This window comes from Passer montanus, unplaced genomic scaffold (assembly GCF_014805655.1).
Source record: "Passer montanus isolate IOZ18808 unplaced genomic scaffold, ASM1480565v1 scaffold43, whole genome shotgun sequence".
Taxonomy (NCBI): Eukaryota; Metazoa; Chordata; class Aves; order Passeriformes; family Passeridae; genus Passer; species Passer montanus.
The window spans coordinates 5,648,611-5,675,685 of NW_024369151.1; the positions used below are offsets into that span (position 1 = coordinate 5,648,611).

The following is a 27,075-nucleotide window of genomic DNA, read 5'->3' on the forward strand; positions in this document are numbered from 1 at the left end:
CATAAATGCCAGTAGTAATATTTTCTTTCTTTCTTCTCATTCAGGTTGTCTGTGTACATATTGCACAGTTTCATCAGCTGTCAGATACCAGTGACTGCAGTCAGGTTATCTCTCCACAGATTTTAGCAGTGTGTACATCCTGTGTCATTTTTGGGGACAGCTAAGTAATGACAGTCAGTACTGGAAAATCAGTGAGTTAAAAGGTGATTTCACTGCCTCATAATCTATCTTGTAATTATACTTGATAAGATACATTTTCATGTCTTAAATTCATAATGTTAGCTCATTAGGCAAAAAGGGAAGGGTTTTTAGAGATAAGGCATCTGATGCAAACAAGGACACAATCATTACTCTTTCAGTTTGTCTTCACCAGACGGAGACAGGAGTGGGACTAAGGCAACTGTGCTGTAGCTGGAGACAAGGATCTAGGGAATTGTTAAGCCAAGGCAGGTCCCAGTGCTTCAGGATTCAGTGAGGTAAGAGCTCTGTTTGTGCAAACCAGGGATATTTCACACTCAACCTAGATTTCCTATTTTCAGAGCCAAGTATAGCTGCTTCTGAAAATTCCCATGTACAAAGAGCCTTTCAATCTCCTGCTCACCCTGGCACTGCACTGGCCTGTTAGAGCAGGATACACATTTTCCTCACTCTTGTTGGAGTGGCAGTTGCTGTTGGCCTCTGTGGTGTATTTTGTGGCTTTAGTTCAAGGCCACTGTGCAGTGTGAGGTAGCACAGTGGATTGGTAGCACAGGTGAAACCTAGAACTTAGGTTCAAAGAGAGAGTCATAGACAATTTAAAAATGCGTATTTAATATTTTATTTAATAATTTATGGTTAAGTAAAAAAAAAGGTAAATTAACACCCAGGTGTATGTTAAAGAAATACCAGACAGAGCAAAACTGCTTTGAGCTGTTGTACCTGCTGATGAACTTTCACTTGACTGATACCTGAAGAACCAGGAATTGCAGTGTGACAGATAATCCACAGTTAGCAGGTACCACAGCAACACATGCAAGCTGCAGAATACTTCTGAATGGTGTAGCAGCTTTACAAAAACAATCCTTAGCATTCTGATATTCCTCTGATAAAGCTTCTACCCTGAACAAAGCAGACTGTGCACAGATCACAGACTCTGGAGCTGGTCAAAAAGGATCTTTTACTGCATTTAAATTGCTTTTGGACTGTCGTGCTGTCTTAGTAACTATATTTTCATGAGTGTTTACCAGCTTTAAACCCTGAGTGCTTCTGAGTTGGTGTTAATTCCTGAGCCAAGACAATTAAGGCACAAGATAATTTTAACTAACATTTTGTTGTGGTGGTTTTTCTTGTTTGTTTTTCTTTTAACAGAAAAGGGTCAGGACTAAAATTCACACCACAGCCTTTTTTGTTTTAAAGCTAAGATGGGTCATGCCAAACCTCCTTTTATAGTTCCCCATGGAAATCTGAAGTATGACCTTTTATTTCAATGGAAAACAGATCCTCTTGCTGCTGTCCTGAAAGCTGTCAGCATCTCATCTCAGGACCTGGAAGCTTTTCTCTTGCATTGAAATGGTATTATTTTATTAAAATGTCACTGGTGAGTTGAGGTAGTAGTAGTAGTTTTACCAACAGTGTTACTTTAGTTAGGCATGAGGTACACACCTCTGCTCCTGCTTCTCTCCCAGGCCTGAGGACAACTGTTATTATCTGCAGAAATAACTCAGTAGCTAAGGATTACTTTCCTGTCCAAAGAAAAGTGATGGTATCATTCTTCACTGACTTGATTCAAACCAGCGAATTGTTAGCAGCATCATCAACTTAAAAAGCTGTGAGGAAGCTGCTCAGGGCATCACAAAATACAGATTAATTATCTCGTAAGATTAATTGGATGTCTAACAGCTCTTTCTTATGCACGTTAACAGCATTAAGCCTTAAGTCTTCATGGAAAGCATGAAGTTGAGGCATGTGGACAAAATCAAATCTGCTTTTGACTCTCTAAATATTTACTCAAATATTTCTCTTACATGCCTGATGCTACTGCCAAAAGGCACTGCAGTTCTCACAGTCAGAACTTGGCTGAAAAAAGGCCACAGGAATTACACTGATCCTGGCTGGTTTTATGTGTAATTGCTGCTGTTCCCTAGCAGCAAAAAGTGAAGGAGACCTGGGAGAAGAGAACATGAATAGTCACACTAATCTTGCATTTCTTCTGGAAAGATGTGAATGCACTTAACAAACGGAAATAAATTTAGAGAGATACCGTGCTCAGCCTGGAAATCAGCTCTGCTGGCTTTGCCCTTCCCAGAACTGTATTCTTGCCTTTAACAGTGTTGTTTATATATAAAAAATAGCCCTGACTATCCCTGAAATGTAATTTACAGATGAACAGCTTGTGGAGCAGGTTGCATAGTCCATGATGTGTTAAAGTTCAGTGCAAGGAAACAGCAGCCATTGCATTAGCAAAGTTTTACCCAGCAGCCTGCCAGGTGTGTTGGCACACTGGGACTAGACAGGCTCAGTGTTCCTGTGAAAATAGATGTTCTCCCATGCAGTGAGGTGGCGTGAACAGAAGAATCTCCAGAGGTTGAGGATTATCCCTTGGTCAAAGGGGTTCTCCAGCTCGGAGTGCCGCAGGTAGGAGATGCGGTGGTGAGACATGAACTCCCAGGTCGTGGTGTTGCATGAGATCAGGTACAGGTGGGAAACAAGCAGCAGCAGGACCACAATGGTGAATATGAATATCAGGAGGAAGGACACAAGGAGGAAAATGTTGTGCTGCAGCCACTCCCGGGATTGTTCAAAGTAGAGGCCTGACCTTTCAATTCAAACAGAAATAAATCTGTAGTTAAAGAAGCGGAACTAGTTTCATAAACTAAGCAAACCTGATGACACATTTAAGTTTGATTCATAACTAATGAGCTGCTAATAATCCTTGACTACAGAGAGTTAATATACTATGAAGTCCTGAGAGACTGCACCACAGGAATTGGAAGCTAAATTTAGAAGATGCTGTTTCCCTGGCAGCTGTGAGACACAATCACCCTGGGTTAACTCCCCTCCTGAACAGCTGGAACCCTGTTGGAGTTTCCAGCACTTGAATGTGTAAACAAAGATCATGTTACAGGGACTGAAGGAAAATGAACAATGAAACCTAAATTATCAGAGACTACTCAAGATTAGGGAGCTCCATGATGCAAAAGAGGGTGAAGATCCAGAGCCAGTTTATGTTCTAAGCCAGCCCAAGGAGCACTACAACTTTCAGCAATCTCAGAGGTCCAAAAGCCATCTCCCAGCCTTACCAAGCAACATGGCCTCCCCACAGCAGAACCACAAGCTGCACACTCAGGTAGACTATGAAGAGGGGGTGATTCCTTTCTCCTACACAGTTCTCAAGCCAGGGGCAGTGGTGGTCGTAGCGCCGCACGCAGTGCTGGCACAGCTGGCAGTGCTTGGCTCGCATGGGTTGCTGCAAAACACAATCAGGGAAAGAAAAAACTCACTGGCTGTAGTTCATGGCTGTCCCACTCCCGTTTTGTAGAAGACAACATCATCCAAATCTGTCTTTCCCCACAATATTGTCCCTAAAACACTTACTTGTGAGACAACGGCACATCAACATTGCTAAGACAAATCAAAGGGATTGTGATTCTTCTGGTCAAGACCCAAATGGGTGGCATTCAAATTAAGTGATCCTCCCACACTCCTCCTATCTACACATTTTCTTTATTATCTACCTATTATAGGAAGTCCAGCATGCCAAGGAGGGAAACAAAGCCAATCAGTGTAATCAGGAAAGCATGAGCCAGAGTACTGAGGTGAAAAACTGGAACCACTACTATCAAATAGAGTGGGCAGGGCTGTGATGCTTTTTGGGGATGTACAGAGAAGTGCCTCCATGTGAGTGAGTACAAGACACTTGCACAGAAAACAGCTCAATTACCAGGCACAGAGAAGGTGAAAGACCTGGCTGAGAAAAGTAGTGCTTCCTAGGATTTGTCCCCTGCAGTGTATAAATGCTTTGCCAGCTTTTCTTCTTGCAATAAGCTCATTCCTCCTGACTGATACTCTTCGGGAATTTATGGGAGCTGGGGTAATGCTTAATTTCATTAAACTGATAAGGATCACTCTGAAAACAAGCCCTTCTAGGCTTAGGCAAACTGTTTTAAGAGCTGATTTCATTGTTGTAGTTTCTCCTTCATGCTGTCTTTTACCATTCAGGCCAATGTTTTGCTGTTTTAAGGCCCTGAACAAGTTCACAACAATGAGCAGTTCCCACATGTTACACTCAGCTGCCTTTCTGACTATAAAGGTATTTTCAAAATAACTTATTTGACAGTACTGCAAAGTCTGGCTGACATGGTAGTAAGAGTGTGGAATACAATTTTCTCCTGGCAAAAAAAGATTTTTGTTTCTATAAGCCAGCAGAGACTTGTTTCAGCCTTGGAAAAGTGGCCTGTGTGCCAGTGTCCATCACTACTACTTGTGTAGCCTCTGCCCAGCCTCCTCTAAGCAGCAATTACAGACCACAAACAGCAGCTGAAGAACAATGTAAGCTTTCAAATCACTCATCCCTTCCTCTTCCAGCACGTTCTGGATGCCCACCTTCACCAGGCAGTAACCACAGCGCCGCAGCTTAATGTCACCTGCAATCTGAGGGATCACCACACCCTGTCCTTTATCTTCACCTTCCTACAAAAAAGAGAAAGGAAGGGACTGAGGAGGGTTCTTGGGCTCCTGTCTAGGTATGACTGAGCTGTCTTGCTGCATACTTTTACTTAACAGTTACACAGTGTTTGTTATCTCTATCATTAGGAACAAAATAATTCATTAGAATTCCTACAGAAACTGCAGATAATTATGGTACAGTGAGAGAGAACAGGTTACTGTAACCCTCCAAAGAATGTTTGCATTTCTGAGAGGCAGAAATAACTGTGGACAAGATATAGTCTGGGACAAAAACAAGGTTAGACTTCACTTCTAAACACACTAACAATGTCTTTTTGGTATGAGCAGTGCTAATTAGTCATACACAGCCAACACTGGCATTAATGATGGATGACTAAGACTGATAATGCTTTTGTCCTACAGTCTATAAGGCAGTGAACCTTGAGCAGACTAGCAGTTACTGAAACTTTGCATCTCAATTTATTTCACTGTAACTTGTTTGTGCATGTGTCCTCTGAGAGGGCAACAAATCCATAAAGACTTCAATAAATAGAGCTGCAGAGAGCACTGTCTGCCAAGCCTGCCCTTCAGTTTGGGGCTTTTTTTGCACTTGTACCACTTAGCAGTGGTTACTGTAAAATAGGTCATATACACATTCCACAGGGCACCGCAGTCTCTGCTCTAGGAGAGGACTTGAGGCACAGTTACGTACAAGGGAAGTGTGGTGTGAAAGGCACATTTAAAGGCTGTAAACCCTATTGCTGTTACAAAATACAGTGTGAGACAGTCTGTCCTCATCTCCAACGGTCTATGCATGTGTCCTGCACCAGCACAACAGAAACTGTTTCAGATTGTTCTTATCTAGCAGAGTGGAAAAAGCAGAAAAGCCTATAGGCTTTACAGCTGCTCAGCTTTGTTCTATTCATGAAGGGATCTACCTTCACTTCCTCTTCAGGTTTAACAAAACCCGGATCCATGAGAGACACCTTGAAGTACAGCAGGATCGAGCATAAAACCAGCAAAACGAAGATCAGCGGCTGAAGCAGCTCCCCGCGCTCCTCTTGCTTTTGCAGATCTGAAAGGTACCCATGAAAGACAGAGAGCAGCAGCTCTGTGAAGCGTCCTGGATTTGTCTCTCTGACCTCAACAAAGGGGTCCCGAGTCTATGAAGGGGAAATGGAGAGAGGAGAGGCTGAGAAGGGGCTCCCAGACCCCCGGCCCTCGGGGCACCCCAGGGTGCGGATAGCCCGTGTCCCGCAGGGGCCGCACGGCCCGCCCGCCATCCGCGTCCTCCGCCTGCCCCCGGGGGCGGAGCGGCCCCGGCCCGGCCCCGCCGCCCCCTCCCCGCGGCCCGGCCTCACCCGTGCGGTGCAGGAGGAGCCCGAGCAGCAGGGCCGCGCTGAGGGCCGTGTGTGCCGCCCGCACCCAGCGCCCGCCGGGCCCCATGGCCCCCCGGCTTCACCGGCTCCGCCGGCCCGGAAGGCCTGAGGGCAGCGCTGGCAGGGCCGGGCGGGACACGGGCAGCGGCCCGAGGCGGGGCCAGGCCGGCCCAGCCCGGCGGGGGAGGCTCCTGGGCTGGCGGACGGGTTCCCCTCCCAGAGCGGGCCCGGGTTCTGCCGCCGGGCTCCTTTGTCCCCCGCACCGCCCGGCGTTGTTGTGCCCTGCGGGGCCTTTCCCGAGGGGTGGTTTTCCTGAGCCCTTCCCGCGTGTCCCCCCGCCTCACCCCGGGCTCTGGGGCTGTTCACAGCCTCCGTCCCACCGCGGCAGGCGCTGCTGGGTGTACAGAGCTGTGCGAGGTCGGGCAGCAGGTGCCGTTCAAAGGCTCCCGAGGTTCTGCCCTGCGTTAGTCCTGCTCTCGCTGACGTTGTTGTTCCATGTGTTGGTTTCCAGCCCTCGGGAAGAAGCGCAGAGAGGCTGTGCCTGGCTGGAAGCAGCTACACGGCCCCATTAACCAAACGGAGCCTGGAGAACGTCTGACATGAGGAGGGACTTGGTGTGGGTGACATGGCTGCAGTCAAGAGGCTCCTGGCTGGGGGAGGTCACTGAACTCCCCCGAGGGCTGCCGAGGGAAGCTGGTGTGTACAGGCTCTTCTCAGCTGGAACAGACACCTAAAAGCAACTGAAGTGCACCTGAGATGCGCCTTGAATTGCACCTTTGGTTTTTGTCTTTTGTTAACCATAAAAAAACCCCACCAAGGTGACTGTAGCACATATATAGCACTTTGAGTGTCTTAAGGATGAATGTTATCACATAATGGTAAAAATTCCAAAATCAGTGCTTTAACTCCTTTCGGTTTTAACATAGTTCTACCTTGCTGCTTTTGTTACCTTTCCCAATAAAAATTTGGAAAGAAATATCATATTCCTTATAAATTATAAATTTACCCTCCAGCACCTGGCAGTGGATTGCTTGGTACTGTTTGCCCACAAATTGATTATTTTAGTCTCTTCATATGAGTCAGTGGCCATGTGCTGATGCCAGGAAAGCACCTGGTTGTGTGGGTCACTTAAATGGTTCACCTGAGACAGCTGGGTTGAAATGTTAAGAAAAATTGTCAACTGAATTTCCAGCAATCCTTCAAACTTTTTTTTTTCTCTTTTTTTTTTTACCTTTTTTTTTATTTTCAATTCTAGGTAAAGGCAAAGCCTACGGCTCTTTTCCCTCAGACACCTCAGGCTGTACTGGTGCTCAGAAAAAGGTGGGTAGTGTCTTTCCTTCTTCACAGAGAGGTGTAAATCTTAAAGCTTAATTAAAGCAATTTGAGTAGTAATAATATTATCCACTTGAAAGTAGAAACATTTTGATGTTCTAGAATAATCTGGCCTAAGGAATATATTCTCACTCTCTTTGCAATTAAAGTGATTTGGTGCATGTTACTCTTTTTAATCTTCTCCTTAAGCTTTGAAACCTGTCTTGCAGGGATCAGGGCTCATCTCTTGTCTCAAGGGTTTCAGCCTCAGTGACTGGTTGAAATTAGGCTCAGGTACAAAAGTCTCTACTAGTAAGTTTCTGGGGAGAATCTTGGTTCCTGTGGCATCCCAGCTCAGAATCCCATGCTGCTGGAAAGCTCAGGTATCTCTCTGGACTCTTAGAGCACAGCATGTTTTCAGAGGCAGTTCAGTTTCATAGAAATGCTCCTCCCCTCCTGTTCTCCCTGCTCCTTTACAGACTCCACAGTGGCCACTGAATTACTGGCACTGAGCCCTCACAGGACCAGGGTCTTAAGAAGAAAGTCAGGCTGGCCTTAAAGCACATTGGCTTTTTTAAGGGCTCAGATCCCACCCCTTACAAAGCCCAGGCTGTGGAGTGTGAGCTGCAAATACATTAGAGAGTTCAGAGCAATCTGGACACTCAAATATTGTCCTGGTTTTTCTCTCCTCTCACACAATTTCCTAACAATGCTCTCGTCCTCCACTGCTTTCTTCTGCTGACAAGCAGTATTGTGTCCTTTGGAGTGATGAAAGGCAAAGGCACTGAACAGCATCATCAACACGTGGCAGTTCCTTTCATTTTTAATTAAATATATGACAGCCAATGGACCAGTAATGTACCTAAATAAACCACATTCATAGAACAAAGGAAGAAGACACTCTTGAGCACTAAGTTTAATACACAGTGGGTATCCAATGGATACAACAGAAAAGTTAATTCATTCAGAATTGTAAGGAAGCAACAGTTGTGCATTTTGATTTTTTTGCTCAGTTTCACCAGGTGCAAACATTTGAACCAGGCCTCAGCATCAGGCAGGTCCATGGACAGAGTAAAAGGAGACACTTGCTCATTATAACTGAGGGTATTTTCATTGCAAAACAAGGAAATACATATTTAATTAGCTTAAAAACTTTTTTTTAACAAGTAAAGAGTTACAGAGAGGATCAGTTAACAATTACATGAAATCAAAAGAGTCTGCTAAAGCAGAAGTGTTTCAGTTCAGCAGAGTATCTCCCTCATTCCTTAAGTGCTCTCTTCTCCTTCAGCCCCCATGTTGCTTTTCATCTATTCCTGATGACTATTGCCCTCTGTGCTTCATCCACACACATGGTTGTCCTGGAGACCAGCTGTTTCCCTCCTTTTAATTCTCTTTTTCCAGCACAAGCTGTCCTCTAACACCTGAGCTGTGGCAGACTCCTCCCTGAACAGACTCAAGGAAATGTCTTTTCTATGGGTAGTGCCTGACTGCAGTGCCCTCTAGCTCCTGCCCTACTGGTAATTAATTGCCTTCTTCAGGTAATGAGAGGGAACTGACTCACAGCTCCAAGACTTTTCTTCCCACTCATCTTTTGCAGAGACCAGGGTGACAGCAGCAGAAGCCTAGCCAAGGTGATAAGCTGGGTAGGATTCAGTGCTGAAGAGGATAATTTCAGTAGGAAGGTGCAGGGAAACCAGCAGCCATGGTGCAGATGAATTATCTGCAGTGTTCTGATTGCCACAAATATCAGTGCTAAACTTTCTTGGCTTGGTCTAGATGAGAAAGTCTGATGCTTCTGGGTGTTAAACATCATCCAAGTAGATGCCAATCCTTATGAGCAATTCCTCCCACAGATTTTGTAAAATGGAAGCACTGGTGGGAAGTTGCTCACCAATTTGCTCTTATCTGCTCCAGAGAACATGGACACCTGGCACTGCTGGGACACTGACAAGGGCCACTGGAGGACAGGGCAGCCTCCAGCCAGGAAGGAAACCACACACAGTTCAGGCAGAGGGCTCCTTTGTTGGCACAGTCTCTGCAGGGAGCTACTGAGTCGTGTTCGTGCTCTGCTTGCCAAGCTTTGGAATATTAAAGGAAATGTAGTAGTGAAAACATGAAGAGTCTGAGTGGGCCAACAGCTACTGAGCACAAGGAGCCCCTCTGCAATATCCTTACATGCTGTGAACTTCTCTACAGCTGGATTTTCATTTGAAAAATAGAACCCCATTCTGGTTTTCTGAGCAGGGTTGGTCACTGGCTGTAGAATTTTATGTGGAGCTGAAGTTTCTTGGCTTGTTCCTTTGATCCAGCAAAGCTGGAAGGCCTGAGAGGCGTCCTTGGAGCAGTCAAGTATTTCAGGGTATCCAGCTTCCCTTTTTACATTAAACCTTCATAAAAAATCTGCCACTTTCCCCCTCCTTCCTTTGCAGAATATTGATGTGTCTGCAGGCAACTCTCCTCAGCTCTGACTCTATGGCACCAGTTAAATCCTTGCCACCAAAAAACGTTTTCAGGCCATGCATTATGCCTGTTGTTTCAGTTAGGGAAACTGAGGCTCAGGCTGGTTTCAGACTTTCAATTGCAGGAACTGTTGGATTGTGCTCTGGTGCTCAAAGGATACTTTTTGATCCTTTCTGAGGGGAAAATGTTACTTTTCAGCTCACAAAATCTTGAAGACACTGAAGCTTGCAGGCAAAGCTCACATTACTCTAACAGGGGTGTTATTCCTTTTAATGTGCTGCCTTAGACATTCACCTTGCTGGTGGCCTGACTCAAAATCTTATGTGAGGCTTTCTGCAATTGCCCAGTTAAGAGTTCCCTCTTTCACCTGGGAGTGGTGACAGATTTCAGCAAGCTGAGCTTTTCTGTCAGCCTGGCCTGGTTCCATTCATCTCCTTATTGCTAGAAATTGAAATATTTTTATCCTGGTTCGGGCTGAGGTACAGCTTGCTGTGAGAACAGAGGTTACCTCTGCAGTGTGAAACAACTTTGATGCAGTGTGGATCTTGTTAGTTTGGGATGCAGCAGGTGAGACTCCAGAAACTGTTCAACTTGTGGAAGCACTGGTTTGGAAAACCCAAACCTTTGGGCTCTCAAGGCAGGTAAAACCAAGCCCTTGGTTGTTATTAGCCTTGATGTAGTTGTGCCAAAGTCTCAGAGTAGAGCCCAACTGCTTGGCTTGGATTGCAGGGAGAGGCTGGGATCTGCTCCAGCTGAGATGGGAGTTCCCCAGCTCCGCTTCTCCCCAGCATGGCAGCTGCTTTCTGGGGACAAGGCTTTCTGAGACCTCACATCTGTCATCTGTCCCCTTCTGCTCTACTCCCACCTTGCCAACACGGTCAATCTTGAGTGCTTTTTGTCACTTGGTTCAAGATTTTAGTGACAGGAGCTTTCACTACATGGGCATTGGAAAGGAAGCACATGTGGTGGGTGGTACTGCCATGTGAAACAACTTCCCAAGGACAGCAGCACTAAATGGGGAGTTAAAGAGCAAAGCTTGACTCCCCTAACAACCAAGGCTGTATTTGCAGCCCCTCTTAGTTTTGCATCTAGAAGGAAGATTAGCAAATGTTACACAGAAAACAGTTCTTGAAATAAGCTCATAGGGACACAGATTCTTGGGAAACAAGAATAAGAGAAAAATACATTTCAAATGACTGCAAAAAAGTATAATTTGTCAAGTTTTGCAATCTTATGAAAACAATTTAAAAGTGACACAAAAATATATATAAGTTTGAAAAAATACTTAAAAGAAAAAAGTACAGATCTCACAATACCAAAACAAATTGACGTATGGTTAAAAAGAAAAAAAAAAGACATTGAATAACACCGTATTGGCAGTAAAAGTAAACCTCTCCAGGCAGTTGTGTTCTGTCAGTTAAAGTGTCAGTTTGTGGATCAAGGATCCATCCCTAACGTGCTCACAAGGACAACATGAACTCTGAGCATTAGCAGAACCTCGTAGCAGCGACTCAAATCCGAGAGCAAAGTGTACAAGGGAAGAGAGCAGCGAGTAGCTGTGCTCTGAGGCCTGAAATGTCCCAGCCTGCATGGCCATGGGCTCATCTTCCTTCTACCACGCAGATCTTTTCTGAGTCCCTTCTAAGGGAAGATTTGTCAAAGAGCTGTGATGAGCAGTGGGCTGTGACACAGAACTGTTGCTGCTGAGTGCCTGGCTGTGAGGCAAACCGTGACCTTCAGCTTCTTGAGCCATTACAGGTCTGGAGTGTCACAGGTGAAGGCCAGCTCAGTGGGACTCTCCTCTCACCTGTGCCACACAGACTGCAGTAATGCTGCTGAAGGGACTGGGACTGCACTGCTAAGTGCTTCTGGGAGTCAGATGGGAATAGGGCCTTCTGCTTCTGAGAATTGGGGGAAGATGCTGGGGTGGAACAAAAGGTGCTGTTTCCTGGGACTGCCCTTCAGAGGGTGCCTGGAGACTTCCCACCTCCAATTCCAGCAGCTGTGCTGCAGTGAGCTGACACTGTGAAGGGACACTGTGATGCTACTGAGCACAGCTTGTGATGACACAGACTGAGGATGGGCAGAACAGCTCCAGTGCCTTCCTGGGACTTGCACAAGGGGGTACAGCTGCTCAGGACTAGGGCCTAGCAGAGTATAGTATGCAGAGGGAAATACCCTGGCTTTGTAGCCCTTCCCTATAAAACAGAACACTGCTAAAAAAGGTGGTGGAGGACTGGAATAAAGATGTGTAGCCCTTTGTGAACAAACCTTGTGCCTTGTTGCACAGGCTCCCTTCAAGAGAGAAGCTCTGTGTAGACAAGAACATAGAACTGGTTCTTGTCATCCCTGACCTTCTGAGGCTGGGTGGGCTGGCAGATCCTACTGTACTGCCAATGGGGACAAAACAGACCTCTTGACTTTATTGGGAATGTCTTACTTCCAAATGACCCACACAGAATTAACAATGCTTCCATTAATGTGAGTCTTCTATTAAAAAGCCCTTAAGGGAGTGAATTAGCTTGAAAGGTCTTCTCTTGTTTCTCCATTTTTAAGTCTCACTAAAACGTCAGGTTTTTTTGTCTATCTCTCTGGTATTGTGTCCCCCAGCCTCTCTAACCAAATGAATAACTCATCACTGCCTGCAGCCCCACTGAGCAGCCAATGCTGATTGGACTGGTGTTCTTGCAGACATCACAGGACCTCATGCAGTACAGCAAAAGGGAATTTTCTAAAAAGTGGGAAATAAATGTCACACTAGTGATCACACAACTAGGTCTTCAAGCTCATGGTCATGTGAGGCTCTCTGTGTGGTCTAAAATAAAAGGTTAAAAGATACATAATGTAATTGTCTTTGTTTTTTGTTTTCTTTTTATACAGAAATCATACACACAGAACTTCAACCTGAAACTTCATAACAAAAAAGTCCACTAAGTTAAGGAAAGCATTTTGTTGTGCAAAAAGTCCCTCCCCCCTCCCCTATTCACCTTCATCTACTGAGGGTCTCACACACACACATAAAGTTTCCTTCCAACGGGCGAGTTGGTAAGAAAGAGTCCTCCCTATGTACAGTGAGTTAGAGAGAAGCTGGATACAGTGCTGGCAAGAGGCATTGGGTGATTGCCTCTATCTGGAAGTGTCCATGTTCTCCTCCTTAAAGTTACTGCAGTGCTCTATAACTTTCCTATGGATAAAACAAGGACAAGGAGAGAGGGTTTAGTTTAAAGCTTATTGCACCTCAGCTGTGGGACAGTAAGGTAAGAACTGTCCCAGAGGTGATTTCTGTGTAACCATGTCCTGTTTGTATCTGAGACACAAACTGTGTCAAAACCAGTAAACTCCACAAAAGCAGCTCCCAACTTGGAATGTCAAGTTTTGGTAGTGCATATCCAGATCCAGTTGTGACCATTCATTCATTATCCCCACACCCAAAACCTCAGATTTTAAAATCCCACCAGGAAATACATTAATACAAATGTTTCACTGTGCTGTCACCTGTCCCATCCCACACACTGTGTGTAACTGTGACTGTCTTCTGCAGGTTCCAGTCCCTTACAGAATTTAGCAACCCTCAGCTGTAGGAATACCTGCTGCTCACTCACCAGGTATGCCCAGATCTCTGCCTCTCTCTTCCATTCATCCTGCAGGTATGAAATTAGAGCTCTCACTTTGCCAATGATCAGAAACTGCTTTTACAGCTCTTAAAGGATGACTCCAAAGAAAGGTGCCACTGCAAAGTGGACTCTACCTTTTGAAAAATGCTCTTGTTTTAACTGTGCAGTTGGCAGTTCAGTGACAGGCCAGTATGATTCTGAGGACAGGCAGCCCACCCAAGTACAGGGAAAAGTGATAACTGGAGACTACTGGCCTAAGAACTGCAATTAGCCATGTGCCTCCCTTGCTCAACAAGCCAATCTGCAGCCCAGCTGCCTGGTAATGATCTGTGTGTATTGCCCACCTATGAACATCTCTAGTATTCTGTTTTCATCCTCTTTTTCCTCTGCTTCTCCTGTATTCAATTCATACCTCTTGTACACATCACTACAGGCCTTGCTTTGGTAGCCTCACTTTATGTGGAAGAATTAAAAACTAAACTAAGGCTAAACTGAGAGTTTGTGATGGTGCACTGGTGTCCTACCGGGCCATTTCCTTGGTCTCTTGTCTTGCTGAGGCCATTTTAATCATGTCCTTCAGGAGAGGAATCCCACCTTCTTTGATCAGCAGTGGGCAGTACTTGTCAGCTGCAGAGAAAAGAATAAATCAGGTCCTTGTGAACCCTCACAACAGTGTTGTACACTGGGTGGCAGAAAGGGAAGGAGGAGGATCAAAACAGTGAAGGAATTTCCTACACACCAAGTCTAAATAGCTTTATTTGGCTGTGCTGCCTGGAAATTCCTGCATCATTCAAAGGTTTTTCTCTACCTACATAGTTTATTTTGCAAGATTTTTTCTGCTGACAGCCCCAGGTTCACCCCCTCAACTTCTACAGTGCAGGGAATATGATTTCAAAAAGAGAGCTTACGGTAGACAGAGACCAGGTTATAGAGTGCCCAGGTGGCCCAGTGCTGGCTGACTGGGGAGATCCCTTGTGGAAGAAGCCGAAGGATTGGTTCAAATGACCTGCACAGAAATATTACAGAAGTTTTTAAAAACCCAAGAGCTACTTCTTTCAACACCATTGCCACTCACAGCAATACAGTACAGCAAGGGATCTGCTCATAGATATCACAGCAGTAAATCCATTGGCATTTCAAAGATTCTGGCACCAAGGCTAAGTCAGGGCAGTGTTGGCAGGATTACAGGCCCCACCACTTCAGCACAAACACACTGCTCAGAGAAATAGCTGCAATGGAGGCAACTGAGCCCAGGAACTGATTTCCGTCCTCCATTAGGCATTTCCTCACAAGAGTTGAAATCCAGCAGCACTGATTAGTTCGAGAAGGGACAAAGCCAAACTATGCCCAGGCAAAGCTGGCTGCACACCTGCAAGGGTTCCTGTGTTTCTTCTGACAACTATACTGTCTATACTGTAAACAGGCACTGGTATGCCAGTTCTGGATCCCTGCCAAGCACTAAGGGAATTCTGAGTACCTGATAACCTCTTACAGGAAGGGGTTTACAGGATTCCAGCAGCTGTATTAACCTTTGAAGGGATTTCTGGTACCTGTGTCTAAATATGCCCCAGAGAAGAATGAAAGCATGTGGCTTTGGGAAGTAAATAGACTTAAAAGGACAGATTGCAAAGGACAGCAGTATCAGAGGAAAATGCTTAGGCAGTCCCAGACTGACCATGGTTTTCCTGAACTACTCAATTTCAGTAGAAACTTGCAAGAGAAATTCTTGCTGGGCTGCCAAACTTCTCCCATAGGAATTGCCAGGTAAGGTGTCTAATTTCAGCATCTTATGTAACATGTTTCAAAGGAAGATGTAAAACCCTCACTAAAGAATATGTTTCTGAAGATGTTTCTCTTTCACTCTGAAAAGAGCCTCCATGCTAGGCTCTTTCTCTTTCTTTCTCTCTGCTGGTGTTTCCTTCCTGTGACAATCCTGGCTCCCCTGTGACTAGGCCAATCTTTTCCATTGCTCACCTGTAATTGATATTTCTCCTGGAGTTGATATCCCAGCTCTGGATGGCTGCCCACATCCTCTTCACAACTTCTTCTCTGTGAGGCTCACAGATCCCCCAGGCCTCTAAACCATCAAACATGATATGGGAGAGCACTCCACAGGCATTATATGACACCTCAATCCCATCAGCTTTGCTCTCCAGCAGGTTGCTGCGAAAAGAGAAGAGATCACTCAGAGCTGCTGATGCAGTAAAGATTCACAAGTGTCCAGGTGATTCAGGAGAAGAGATCAGAGCCAGCTGGACACCAGCCAGGCACTCACCTGAACACACTGATGAACTGGGAGGTCATGAGCTGCGGGCGCAGCTCCTTCACTTCTGCCACGTTGCCCAGGAGGCCCAGCATGTTGCGGTGCAGCTCCTGCTTCTCTGGGAACTCCTGGCCAGGCAAGGAACAGGGTTATACACAGGCAGGACTCTGGTGATGCTGAGAACAAGCAACCCTGGGAAAAGGCTGTACAGCACATCTAGAAAAGCTCAGTACTTTTGGGTAGTCAGCACTGGCTCCTTGGCAGGTGCCAAATGGTGCTAAAGGTGTGAAAAGGGAGGGTCAGAACCAGCCCCACTGTTCACTGCTGCTCTGCTTGAGGGGGCTGAGCAAAGATGGGCAAAGGGGAAGATGTGTTCACTGTAGATTTCTCTGTTCTACTGGCTGAGTGGAATGATGCGAGAAAGAACTTACACAAGCTTTTTCTTTCTTGTTTGTGAAGTGTAGGAAGTAATGCTTGGAGAGGAGCAGAGCCAGGGATCCTGCCCAGGCACCTGCACCTCCACTGCTCCTGTCAGCATCTCTCCAGAGACAATCAGACACTTACTTTCAAGCACTCCAAGAACAGTTTCATGCCACTGTAGTTTAGGAACATCTCACAGTTATCTGGGGTCTCATCAGTGATGTTCCAGAGGGCACTCCAGGAGAACTCCATCACCTGATCACACTATAGGGAAAAGGACAGAATCAGAGCTTTGCTAATGCAGGAGCCTGGTGCAAACCAATCACCTGTTTCCTCTCTGGCACCACCCTAGATGACTTCAGAGGTAAGAAAACCTTGTTGTTCACTTTCAACTTGTCAGTAAGTGGGTTTTTTGTTTAATGTTTTTGCCTCCCTGTCACATTCCCCTGCCCTCACCCTGGAACAAGAAATTCTGCAGCATCAGCTGAGATGTCTTGTGTTTGTTAGAGAAGCTGAGCTGGCACTCTGAGCTGATTTCCATGCCTAAGTCAGACTGAAGAAAAAATACTCTATGTATATGGGTTTTTTTGGGGAAGCACTCACCGTTTTATCAGCCAACTTCTTCTGAATCAACTTTAGCATTGTCTGTGGGCAAAGAAAGGGGAATAGTGTGAAACAGTTCAAAAATCATGGAGCTAAAACCTAACCAGCCCTGCAGTATCACAGCAGTTAAGGCAAATTTTCATCTTTTGCAGAGAACCTACTTGATAATCTCTCTAAACCAGTGGGACTGGGTCATGTTCCAATCTGTAAGTGTTCACAGAGCTGAAGTATGCCACAGTCCCTGAGCTGTTGAGTTTGCAGTTGAGTCAGTTTTGAGCTATAAGACAAGGTCTGGGATGTGCCATAACTGCACCAAAGCAAAAGTCTCTGCAGTTCTTGGAAAAGGTGGGGGTATGAGTTGAGTTGGGAAATTAATGCAAACTTGGGGAGAAGCAGAAGGAGACTCACAAGGTGGTACCAGATCTAGAAATAACCTCGTGTGGTGAGGTCAGGAGTTAGGTTACAGTGTCTTCCTGCCCTCACATCAGTCTGTCTCTGAGATCATAACCTCCAGTGCTGGTAAGCAAGTAAAGGGGTGGGTTCCAGGAGAGCTCAGCATTGCTGGGACACTGGTTCCCTTCTGTGATATTGCAAGGTTGGATCATGGCTGCAGGCACTTGATGGACAGCTGTAAGGGAATTGTCCTAGCCTGGGTTATGGATAAGTGAGCACTTGGGACCATACCAACCATGACAAACCCCATCTTGCCCACAGCTTCTTTGTGGTCGTTGTCCACCTGGCAGACCAGGGCATTGCAGAGGTGCACGGCGATGCGCTGGATGGACTCGTCCTGCCGGCTCTGGTTGAGGATGTTCAGCAGCAGCTCGTTCACTCGGCGGTACTGGAACTCCAGCTCCTCAGGAATGCTGAAGTTACACAGGGTCAGGCAGCAGTTCCGCTGGACCTGGGTCAGAAGGAAGCAAACCCTGGACCAAGAGGCTACAAAAGCTACAGACCCCACCATCTCATGTTTCCTTGGTACTGAAAACATCTTCTTGCCTGACTACACCTACTGAGATTTCTGTTACCCTCTGATCTCGTGCTGTGCCTTAGCCATGCTCCATTACTGTCACTCCAGTCTCGCAAGGCCACCCAATATCCAGAGCCCATTGCTTTCCAAGCCAGTTCCTCACTGCCTATTGGCTCTCTACACAGCTGACTGCTAGTACAGAGATTTGAGATGTTTCTTTCCATTGACTCAACTTTACCCACAACAATTTCATCCCACAGTCAGTGCTGGCTATCTGTGTCACACACATGCAGACTTCTAGTACAGAGATTTGAGATGTTTCTTTCTATTGATTCAACATCCCCTCTACCCACAACAATTTCATCCCACAGTCAGTGCTGGCTATCTGTGTCACACACATGCTTTGACCACTGTTCATGGATAAAAAGGAGCACCCTCCATGTACCGAGTGGAGACCAGGAGCAGACCTGGGCAGGCAGTAACTTCTCTGCCTTGTTTAACTCCCTGCAGGCAGAGGAAACCCAAATGCTGACACCAGGCTAAAGAACTGATACAGGGAAAGAGGACTATGGGAAGCAAAGGTGCCTGGGCTGCTCTTACTGTGACCTCCTGGTAGGACTCCATGCCGTTGAGCACCACCTGGATGACCTGGCGCCGCAGCTTCACGCTCTGCTCCATGCGGTACTCGGAGTTGGTCAGGTAGAACAGCGCGGCGCTGCCCGTCACCTGGATGTTTTTGTCATCCTTGTGGCACTTGAGGGCTGTGATCACCAGCTGTAGAGAAGCAACACGAAGCTTCAGTGCCACAGACTTGCTGCTAGTTCTTGGAGTGAATGTTAGAAGCCCACAAGGAAAGCGTGGCCCAGGCATTGCAGGAACGTGCTTAGGAAATGAAGGTACCCAGTTCCACTGCGCTACTGGAACATTCTCTGGAATGGCCTGATAGTGTCCCAGGGTGGAAAAAAAGACTGGGAGTGCAAAATTCCCCTTGTCAGAGTGAGGCCAAGGCTTACCTGCAGGGCTCTCAGCAGCTGGCTGCAGCGCTCGATGCGGGCAATGTCGAAAAGCAGGTTGATGGCCCGGGAAGTGATTTCCGGCCGGTGCTCGGTGTAAGCCTCGATGGCGTTCAGCACCTGCTCTTCGTTCTTGTCTCCACTCACCTGGCGTGGAAGAGCAGAGTCAGGGGAGAAATTATGAAGGAGGAAAACCAACATGAGAAGGAAACTCTGAAAGGTCAAAGGGTATACCTTCCCTCTGCCCTGAGAGTAGATTCAGCCCAGGATGAGACAGAGGTTGAGTCACTTTTCAGTCCAGAGGGATGAGAAAGGGCACCTTTGGGGCAGGAGGCTGCTATTCAAAAGTAGGACTCCTACTGTCTTAAATCCTTTTCTGTAGTCACAGACATCCTCTAAGGATGATTTCTCCATGCTTTTCTCCAGTGTTTTTCAATCCTTATAAAAACTATGTGGGGTACAGGTCTTGCTTCCTGGCAGTTTTTTTGCATTATGAAGTAGTTATTGAAAGGTTAGAGCTCAGTTTTCATACCCAAGAACCAAAGAACTCCACTCTACTGGCAGCCATGGTTCTCAAGTTCTTTCACCTTCTAACAAGTTCCTAGTGCCAATATTCCTGCAGCATCCTTACCTTGTAGGCTGGGATATGGGTCAGGCGGCAGAGGGATGTTTCAAAAAGGCCCAAGAACTGCAGCGGTCGTTTCAGACCCCGGAAGGGAGCAATGCTGCTCTTTGCTGGCTCAATGCTGGGGGGAAAACACAAGAGATTGCTCATGTTGGTATCATGTTTCTTCAGGTGTCTCCTGCCACAGAGATGGCTGCCCTCCATTCACTCTGACTGCACTGCCATCCCCAGAGTGGTAAAAGCTACACTTCACTTTATACCAAGCAGCTGCTTATGAACATAACTCTAAATATTCATCCCAAGTCATCCTGAGTGAAAGGTGAACATGCTGAATGGAACCAGTAGTAAGAGTTACTGCAGACAGCATGAAGCTTTCCCAGGTAAAATCTGTACTGGAAATTCACTAGCTGGGATGAAAATTTCCTGTTAAAGGGCTGTGGATTTCACTCATCCAATGTATTTGTAATGTGATAGACATGTGAAGTCTGCTTCTGTGAGCATGCAAGAACACTGTTTTGGCTGCCATGTTCCTTATTGACCAAAAGCATTTTCACCAGCTCTGGTGAAAAGGAGCCAGTACTGTCTCACATTTTTGATTCTGTTCAGCAAGTGCTTAATAGGAAGGCAGAGCTCTTGGCTGATGTGGAAAACCAGACCTCTAGGTATGCCTCTGCTGAGGGGCACCAGGATTTCCAAGGGTTGATCTGCCCGGTATTCAGGTCAAATCTGAAACAGGCCTTTAGATTCCAAGGTCCTAAAACACACAGCCCTCCTATGAGTGCTGATGTATTGATTCACTGTATAAATGTTCTGTTAGAAGAGCCTGGATTTCCACAAGGGTAAGAGTATTTTGTGTAGGAAATGTGTAAAGGGCTTTGGAGTCCTTTCAGGAAAAAATCCAGCAGAAGATCCCTGGGAGAATGTGTGTGTGGAAAAGAACTGAAATACTTCAGATATGCATAGCAGGCAGATGGGATGAATTCTTTATTACTCTTACAAGTCCTTACATGTGTTGCATACAGCAATCACAGCTGATTCTCACACCAGTCTCTACTGTCAGGGGAACCTGGCAAGAGTTGTATCCTGCTTTTTAGTACTGATTAGATGTACAGAATTTGGGAACTCAGAAGAGAGAACTGTTCTTAATTCATCTTTGACTGATCTATCCACCCAAGCAGACCTCAGTAACTGCCTTTCCCTTACCTTGTCTGGCCCATCTTCTCCTCCATGCTGGGGATAGTGCAGTTCTCCAGCATGGTGTGCCCTGAGATGTCGAGCGAAGTGAGGTTCACCAGGTTTTCCACAAACAAGTTTAGAACCCGCCGGGTCAGCTTGAACTTGTAATAACTGGACAGATGGTCTCGGGAGATATCCAGGTGCCTGCAAGGGACAGAGAGCATCTCACAGCCTGGAAAGCATTAGCTGGGGTTTCTGCCTCCTTACCAGAGCCAAGTGTGATTATTATTTATCATTAGTTCCTTCCCAAGATACAGGAATGTGGTTCTGTAGGTTCTGGCAGCAGCAGCTGGCCCCGTGTCTAACCAAAGCACACAGGTATCTGGTAGAGGCTATTTGGAATGGACCACAGTGAATCATCAAGCCACACAGCACAAAGGAAATTGCTCCAGGCTCAGAAACTGCCTTTTCCAAACTGCATCACAGCAGCCACCTGAGCATTTCCACCCTGAGATTAAGATGCACCAGAAGATCTGTGCATCCCCAGAAACGTATCTTGCCTCAGCCCACAAATTAAGTTGCACAGGTTTTTGTCTGCTTCCCCCATCTTATAATTTTTCCACCCCAGGCTATTACATTATCCTGATTTCTTTCAGGTATCTAAATGCTCAAGCTTTGAGGAAATCTTGCTGCTAAGGGAGTGGTGAGAAAACTGACCAGCACTGTGTGCAGGTGGGGTTCCTTACAGGACAGAGAGACTTTGCTGGCTCACACCGAAGACTGGAGCCAACATCCCACTCACAAAAGTGTCTTCTACCTGTTGCACACCAAGTGGGGGTGATATATGTGTTGTTTTTTGTTATTCCAATGGGAAGTTGCTAAGTGGTGTCTTTTTACAAGCAAAATTCAGGCTGGCTTTAGACATGTCAGATATGTACACTGATAAGTAGTGATGAGCAGATATATACAATGTTCACAGGAAGGTTTATAAGCTGAACCCAGCAGTGAGTGCCTCTCTGAGAGCAGGCAAGAAGACCACTCCTGAAAGACCTTTCCCTGTCAGCTAGAGAAGGATAAAAAGAAGGAAGAACAGTTCTGCTGACCTGAGCTTGCGAAGCTGTGCAATCACTTGGATGTGCTCCTCTGAAAGGTCCATGTTGTAAAGCACTAAGGAAACCAGACTGTCCTTCCACTGGGTGAGGAATCCCACATCATTCAGCTGGATCCCAGAGAGGTCCAGAGCTGCCAGGGAGGCCAGGGGCCGCAGCAGTGTCTCCACGTTCACCCCCTCGATCAGGCGGCCCAGGTTGAGGATGCGCAGGCGGCTGAAGCCTTCAAAAGTGAAGTCCTTGACCAAGACCTGGCGAGTGGGGTTCACCAGGCAGTCGTCCTCACAGCCCCCAGGGTTCTCCTCCTCGTAGAAGATATTGCTGCAGCCAAAGAGGCTCAGGGAGATCAGTGTGTGGCTGAAGCTCACCAAGGTTTGCAGGCTCTTGGCTGTCAGCTTCTCACAGTTAGTCAGGTAGAGCTCAATAAGATCCTGAAAAAAGGGAAATCAAGGTTAAAGATATTTCACCCTGTTTGACCCACACCTCCCACTGGGACAGCCTGAAACCATGTATCACCCAACTTGACCAGTGTCCTATGCCATTCCCAACAGTGGCTTTGGGAGCTGAGAAGGGAGAAGCTGAGGTTACTCCAAAGAAGGCTTGGACAGCAAAGGATGGAGCCTTGGGAATCTCTGGGTGTCTGGGATTCCAGCTAGTGCCTGCAATGCTGCTATGTGATGTGGCAGCTGTCAGTGCACCCCACCTGCTTCCTGATGGCCTCCAGGTCCTGGTCCTGCACAATGTGCTCCCTCAGGTGGATCCGAGCTAGCCTGGTGCTCCGTGGGTCTGAGAAGAGGGTGAAGAAGCTTTCATGGGGTTCAAAGATGCTGTCTGTCTTCACCAGCTCCACGTACCTGTGTAGGGCAATGTTGTTAGCACACTACAGGCTCAGCCACAGCTCTGGCACCTGCACTGCTGACAAGGAAGCATGACAGAGTGTGAGCACACACCAACCCACCCCCTCCCAGCATCACCCAGATCAGCCTTTGGGGCAAAGGAGCTCACCCACCTCTTCTGGCACAGAACCAATGATCCCTAGGAAAATCTTGGGCAAAGGTTTGTGCAGGACTTGGTGTGTGTGAGCAAACTGGATTCTGGCAAGCACAGACTCCAGGAATTTTTTCCCTAGCTGTTTAAACTTAATAATTTGATTCCCCCCCCCATTCCCATTTTTCAGAAAATTAGCTGGCCAGAATTCTCTGCCAGACATTGTGAGCACAAGTTCAGCCAAGAGAGACTGTGACAGCCAAACTACATAAATCCCTGGAAACAAGTTGCTTTATAAAACTATGGGAGCAGCAGCCTTAAAATTTAACATCTGTTAGCACTCTGGACTCTTATTTCTCTGCTTGGACAGAGTGTTGTAATGCTTCAGTGACAGGAAATGGGAAGGCTTCTTTGTTGCTCACTGACATTCTAGGAAGAAGCAGTGACTTTCTGGGTTTACTCTTTTAATTTCCCTTTTCACAGCATCTCGTTGAGCTCTGACTAACTTGGAAAGGGAGACTACCACAGAAAGTAGAATGACAGCAGTACAAAAGGGAGCACTTCCTCCTGAAGTTCGGCAAACCCTTATTTGCCAACATGATCAATTGGAGAACTGTACTCCCCCTTCTCTGAGCTCCCAGCCCCTCCCCAAAGCAGGCCTGGCACGTACTCGTTGACCAGCTTGTCGCAGATCTCGCTGGGCAGGAAGATGTCGGGGTGCAGCCGCAGCGTCTCGTTGTCCAGCAGGTAGCACAGAGTCCCCTCCAGGTTGCGAAGGCAGTAATCAGTGCACAAGGTCATCAGCGACTCAGGACTGTCAGATGCCATCTTGAGGGAAATGATGGGAAGGGGAAGAGCAGAAGGAAGCGTTTGATGCGGGAGATCCTTCCCTCAGATGAAGTCCTGGGAAGAATTTATGGGGCCATCAGGATAGCTGTAAGCAGAGAAGGGAAAAAAGATGCATTGAGAAAGGCACAGCTGCAAGTGTCCCACAAAGCTGTCACACCAGCAGGATGTTGTGTTTACAGCTCATCACTTGCTGACCCCAAAAGGACCTGCAGCAGTTTGGCCCTTCTGGCAGTGTGCCCTGAATTCCTTGGTGTTCCCACTTCAAGGGGATACTGTGGGAATAAGTTAGTGTGATGTGTTTGGAAATGAGACTACACAGCAAAATGTTTCCTCATTGCAGGGTTATCTGGCTGACAAAGGCCCTCAGAAAGGGAAGTGGTAGAAGCCACGTTGCTTGGTTTCCTTCAGGGTGGGTTGGATAAACCAGCAGAACATTTACTGTCAGCATAATCCTTTCTAAGGCACCAGTGGGATCTGTGGCCCTGTATCTTCTGCCTGTCATTCTCTTTGTCAACATTCCAAGTCAAGTTTCATTTTCAAGCTCAGTGTTTCTCTGTAGTGCCAAGCCAGAAGCTTCATGCAAGTCCTTGAACTAGAGCATGAAGTGGATCAGAAGCCAGAGGGAAACACACAGACTGGTCTGGGATCCATCTCCCAGTGCAGTGTAAAGGCAAGGACTGTGATTGTGCTGGACATCTACATCCAGCTCAGCCTCACCACCCCAAATCTGTCACAAAGAGTGACTAAACTGGAAAAACGCAAAGTGCTTTTGCCCTTCTTTATTTTTAGAACAGGATAAAGGGTGGGTGAGGCAGACAGAGGGGGAAGCTATCCCTGTGTTCTGATTTTAAATGACCTGACTGCTCTGCTATCAAGACTTGCTCAGTGAGGCCCCAAGGGGCTTATCAGAGAACCTAGCTTGAAGACCAGTAGTGACATTTCACTTTCAAAGGGTCAAATCACATTACAAGCAGGTGTAAACTTTTCTAAATATTTCCAGAGACACAAAAAATTGTGTTGAAATATTTATTTTTGATATGTCTTATCAAAAGTCTGTCCCTGCTGGCCCTGAGAACACTGATGCTGTGGAGGTAGCTGTTATTCTTTGCACCACAGCTGAGCAGCCACTGCTGGAGAAGTTGTTGCACAATGTTCTGAACCATATTCTGTTTCTGATCTTTATCCTGCAGCTGCAAATAGCAGGACACTTGTGTGTCACCAGCTCTCTGCTTCCCTAAAGCCTCTGCTGCTCTCTTTCCTTCATTCCTATGGTATCAGTACCAGACAGAAGAGTTCAACTCCCATTCCTCAGCTTAATCACTCTAATCATTCTAAAAGGTAATGCTGAGGCAAAACCCCCAGAACTTCAGCAATCACACAAATTATACTTTAAACTCTCTCCAATCATGGTGTTAAGGGTGGAACTTGCTCTTTTGGTCACTGAGTGCTGACAGGGGGTCACAAGAACATAAAACTGAGACTTCTCAATAGTGCCACAACAGCTCCACTGAGGAGCATGAGGTCCAAACAATGAAAATGGAGAGTTTTCAACTTTGATAAAGGAGGAGCTCCAGAATCCACAGTTCTCACCTTTGGAGTTAACCAAGGTGAGAAGTCAAGGCTGAAATGTGCCACTGAGTGCACAGCATTGTCTCCCTGGCTGGGAGGTCCTGGCAAAGGGAATGCAGTGGGAGAAGCTGTCCTGTGTCTGCTCTGGAGATGAATCAGCCTCACCTCCAGAACAAGTCCCTCTTGCCTGATTTTGCCTGAAGCTTGCTGAAGAGAATCTTTCCAGAAAGGCAAGATCAACAGGAAGATCTGAGCCAGCTGGGAAGCGTGTTCTGCTGTCCCTACCAGTTCCCTGTGCCATCAGACAGGAGGTCCCTGCAGCCAGTGTTCTTCCACTGTTTACTACTGACAGCCAGAGAACTCGAAAACAAATTCCCATTGACAATCTATTGTCACGTGCAGCTGGAAAGGGCCAGTGCTTGGGACTTGTCCAAGCAGCTCAGAGCACCAGAGGGCAAGGACTGCCTTCCTGTGGCTCTGACAAGCCTCTGTTCCCTTCTGCTGAGAGCAGCACAATGCAGCTGGTTGATCTCAGCCCTGAAGAAATCAGCTGCCCTTTAACTTCTGAGCTCCCCGTGATCCACCAACACAATCCCAGGCAGAAGGTTAATATCAAGAATGGTTACACTGTCCCACTGAAATAAGACCAAAGAAAAGCTTTCATCCTCCTGATTTATTACAGATATCTGAGCAGCTGCTGTGACCTTTTCTCCAGGAGACAAGCTGGCCTCTCCCTCCTTAGACTGAGGACATGACACCTCAGCAGCAGAGAGGCAAGTAAAAGTGCCAATAGCTGCCCTGATCAATACTGTCTCTAGTCATAACCTCGATGTGTGACAAAAAGAAAGTAACTGGAGAGGCTGGAAAATCATTAACATTTGTCTAACTGTTCTCCTCAGGAAGCTTCACACAGGATGAAGCTGCCTAGTGACTGCCACCAGGGCTCTTCCAGCAATGAGCTGCCTGGTGCCATGTAGTTTTGGTAGTCAAAGACAGATGCATGAAAAACTCTGAAAATTCAAGAGCAAGAACTGAGAAGTGACCAGAACTTCAGCTGCCAGTTTTTCCAATTTATCTCTCTGGCAGGTTTGCTTCCATCTTAGTGCACCAAGGAACTCTGAGTTCCTCAGGGGCTCAGCAACAGGCACACAAAAGCCCTTTGCATGGGCACACAGCCCTGTCTGTGCAGAACAGCACCCTCCTGCCATGCACAGAGCCAAACCCAGCTCCACTCACCCCTCCCCAGCAGCCAGGACCCACCTGCCTCTTGGCAAACACTGCTTTTTCCAGGCTGCACCGGCACGTGGGGCTGGGGACCTCTCCTGGGGCTGCCAGTGCCAATATCCTCTCCCTTGGACTTCAGACCCATCATCCCTCCCAGCCTCCCTCCAGGCAGTGCCCGGAGCCCAGCCAAGCCTGACTCACCGTGGCTCCACGCCAACCACACAACGTTTACACTGCTGCTGCTACAGAAAGGATTGGCAAAGCTGACTGTTCCAGCGTCAGGGACTCATCCAAGGAGAGGGCAAACAATGTGCACTGACACGAGCTGACTGCAGCGACTTCAGAATTACAAATGTAATGTAAATGCAGAGCTTGGCACAGGTTATGCTCTGAAGGGAAACTGCACTGTCACTTTAGCTGGCATCTTGCAGCTGCAAGTCACTGTGATTTCATTAATTGATGGGTCATTGCTGCCTCTGTGGGGAAACACCATCCCTTCTTACACCAGGGAAAGTGAGGCAGGAGGAGATGGAACTACCCTGTCCCAGCAGAGCCTGCAACTCCCAGACTGACTTTGTAAATGAGACAGCCCACACTCGCCGGGGAGCACGCTGATCTTTACCTGCTGCAGTAAAGATGCTCCTGCAGCTCACTGAATTAAATTACATCCCGCATTTTCACTCCGTAGGTCGCCAGCCCAAGCGGCCGGCCTGGCGTGCCGTGTCACGGCGCTCAGGGCGCTGGGGCTCCATCGGCCCGCCACGGTCTGGACCGGCCCCGCGGGCAGCGCGGCCCCGGACGGAGCCCGTCCCCCGGGCACGCCGAGGTCACGGGGCCGGGCAGCGCCGCAGCCGCTGCC

General features: G+C 47.1%; 2 protein-coding genes and 1 long non-coding RNA gene across 6 annotated transcripts in view; 1 reads left to right on the plus strand and 2 right to left on the minus strand.

Annotated features, from left to right (window-relative positions):
• Window positions 1-793: 793 nt before the first annotated feature.
• ZDHHC12 (zinc finger DHHC-type palmitoyltransferase 12) lies at window positions 794-6,213 on the minus strand. 2 transcript variants are annotated; one of them, XM_039719825.1, is made up of 5 exons: window positions 6,006-6,213; window positions 5,583-5,719; window positions 4,582-4,668; window positions 3,279-3,445; window positions 794-2,794 (listed from the first exon to the last, which is right to left on the minus strand). In XM_039719825.1, exons 1-5 carry the CDS (start codon window positions 6,088-6,090, stop codon window positions 2,485-2,487), a joined length of 786 nt encoding a protein of 261 aa, XP_039575759.1. In that variant the 5' UTR covers window positions 6,091-6,213; the 3' UTR covers window positions 794-2,484. The 2 variants fall into 2 exon arrangements, with proteins under 2 accessions (XP_039575759.1, XP_039575760.1); XM_039719826.1 differs by lacking the exon at window positions 4,582-4,668.
• Window positions 6,214-6,309: 96 nt separating this feature from the next.
• LOC120507343 lies at window positions 6,310-10,964 on the plus strand. The gene is made up of 2 exons (XR_005628734.1): window positions 6,310-6,440; window positions 6,535-10,964. It is a non-coding gene; the product is annotated as an uncharacterized LOC120507343 (long non-coding RNA).
• The window catches only part of ZER1 (zyg-11 related cell cycle regulator), a 19,508-nt gene continuing 571 nt past the window's right edge, over window positions 8,139-27,075 (minus strand). Inside the window, exons 1-16 of one of the 3 annotated variants that reach the window (XM_039719823.1) lie at window positions 26,839-26,988; window positions 23,245-23,508; window positions 22,291-22,441; window positions 21,582-22,018; window positions 20,506-20,682; window positions 19,309-19,423; window positions 18,678-18,824; window positions 18,265-18,438; window positions 17,383-17,598; window positions 16,695-16,736; window positions 16,236-16,355; window positions 15,684-15,799; window positions 15,383-15,571; window positions 14,317-14,414; window positions 13,933-14,035; window positions 8,139-12,978 (exon numbers count right to left, since the gene is read on the minus strand). In XM_039719823.1, the coding sequence (XP_039575757.1) occupies window positions 12,921-12,978; window positions 13,933-14,035; window positions 14,317-14,414; window positions 15,383-15,571; window positions 15,684-15,799; window positions 16,236-16,355; window positions 16,695-16,736; window positions 17,383-17,598; window positions 18,265-18,438; window positions 18,678-18,824; window positions 19,309-19,423; window positions 20,506-20,682; window positions 21,582-22,018; window positions 22,291-22,441; window positions 23,245-23,402 (2,301 nt within the window). In that variant the 5' untranslated portion in view covers window positions 23,403-23,508; window positions 26,839-26,988 and the 3' untranslated portion in view covers window positions 8,139-12,920. Of the gene's footprint in view, window positions 12,979-13,932; window positions 14,036-14,316; window positions 14,415-15,382; window positions 15,572-15,683; window positions 15,800-16,235; window positions 16,356-16,694; window positions 16,737-17,382; window positions 17,599-18,264; window positions 18,439-18,677; window positions 18,825-19,308; window positions 19,424-20,505; window positions 20,683-21,581; window positions 22,019-22,290; window positions 22,442-23,244; window positions 23,509-26,838; window positions 26,989-27,075 lie in introns of those variants that run through there. The other 2 variants (XM_039719824.1, XM_039719822.1) reach the window with 2 other exon arrangements.

Bases quoted from the DNA above. Each gene is read 5' to 3' on its own strand.
- ZDHHC12 (XM_039719825.1), bottom strand. From the start codon at position 6,090: ATGGGGCCCGGCGGGCGCTGGGTGCGGGCGGCACACACGGCCCTCAGC. The intron at 5,720-6,005 runs GTGAGGCCGGGC...GGTACCTTTCAG, and splicing joins GCTCCTCCTGCACCGCACGG to ATCTGCAAAAGCAAGAGGAG. The intron at 3,446-4,581 runs GTGGGCATCCAG...TGTGTTTTGCAG, and splicing joins GTGGTTACTGCCTGGTGAAG to CAACCCATGCGAGCCAAGCA.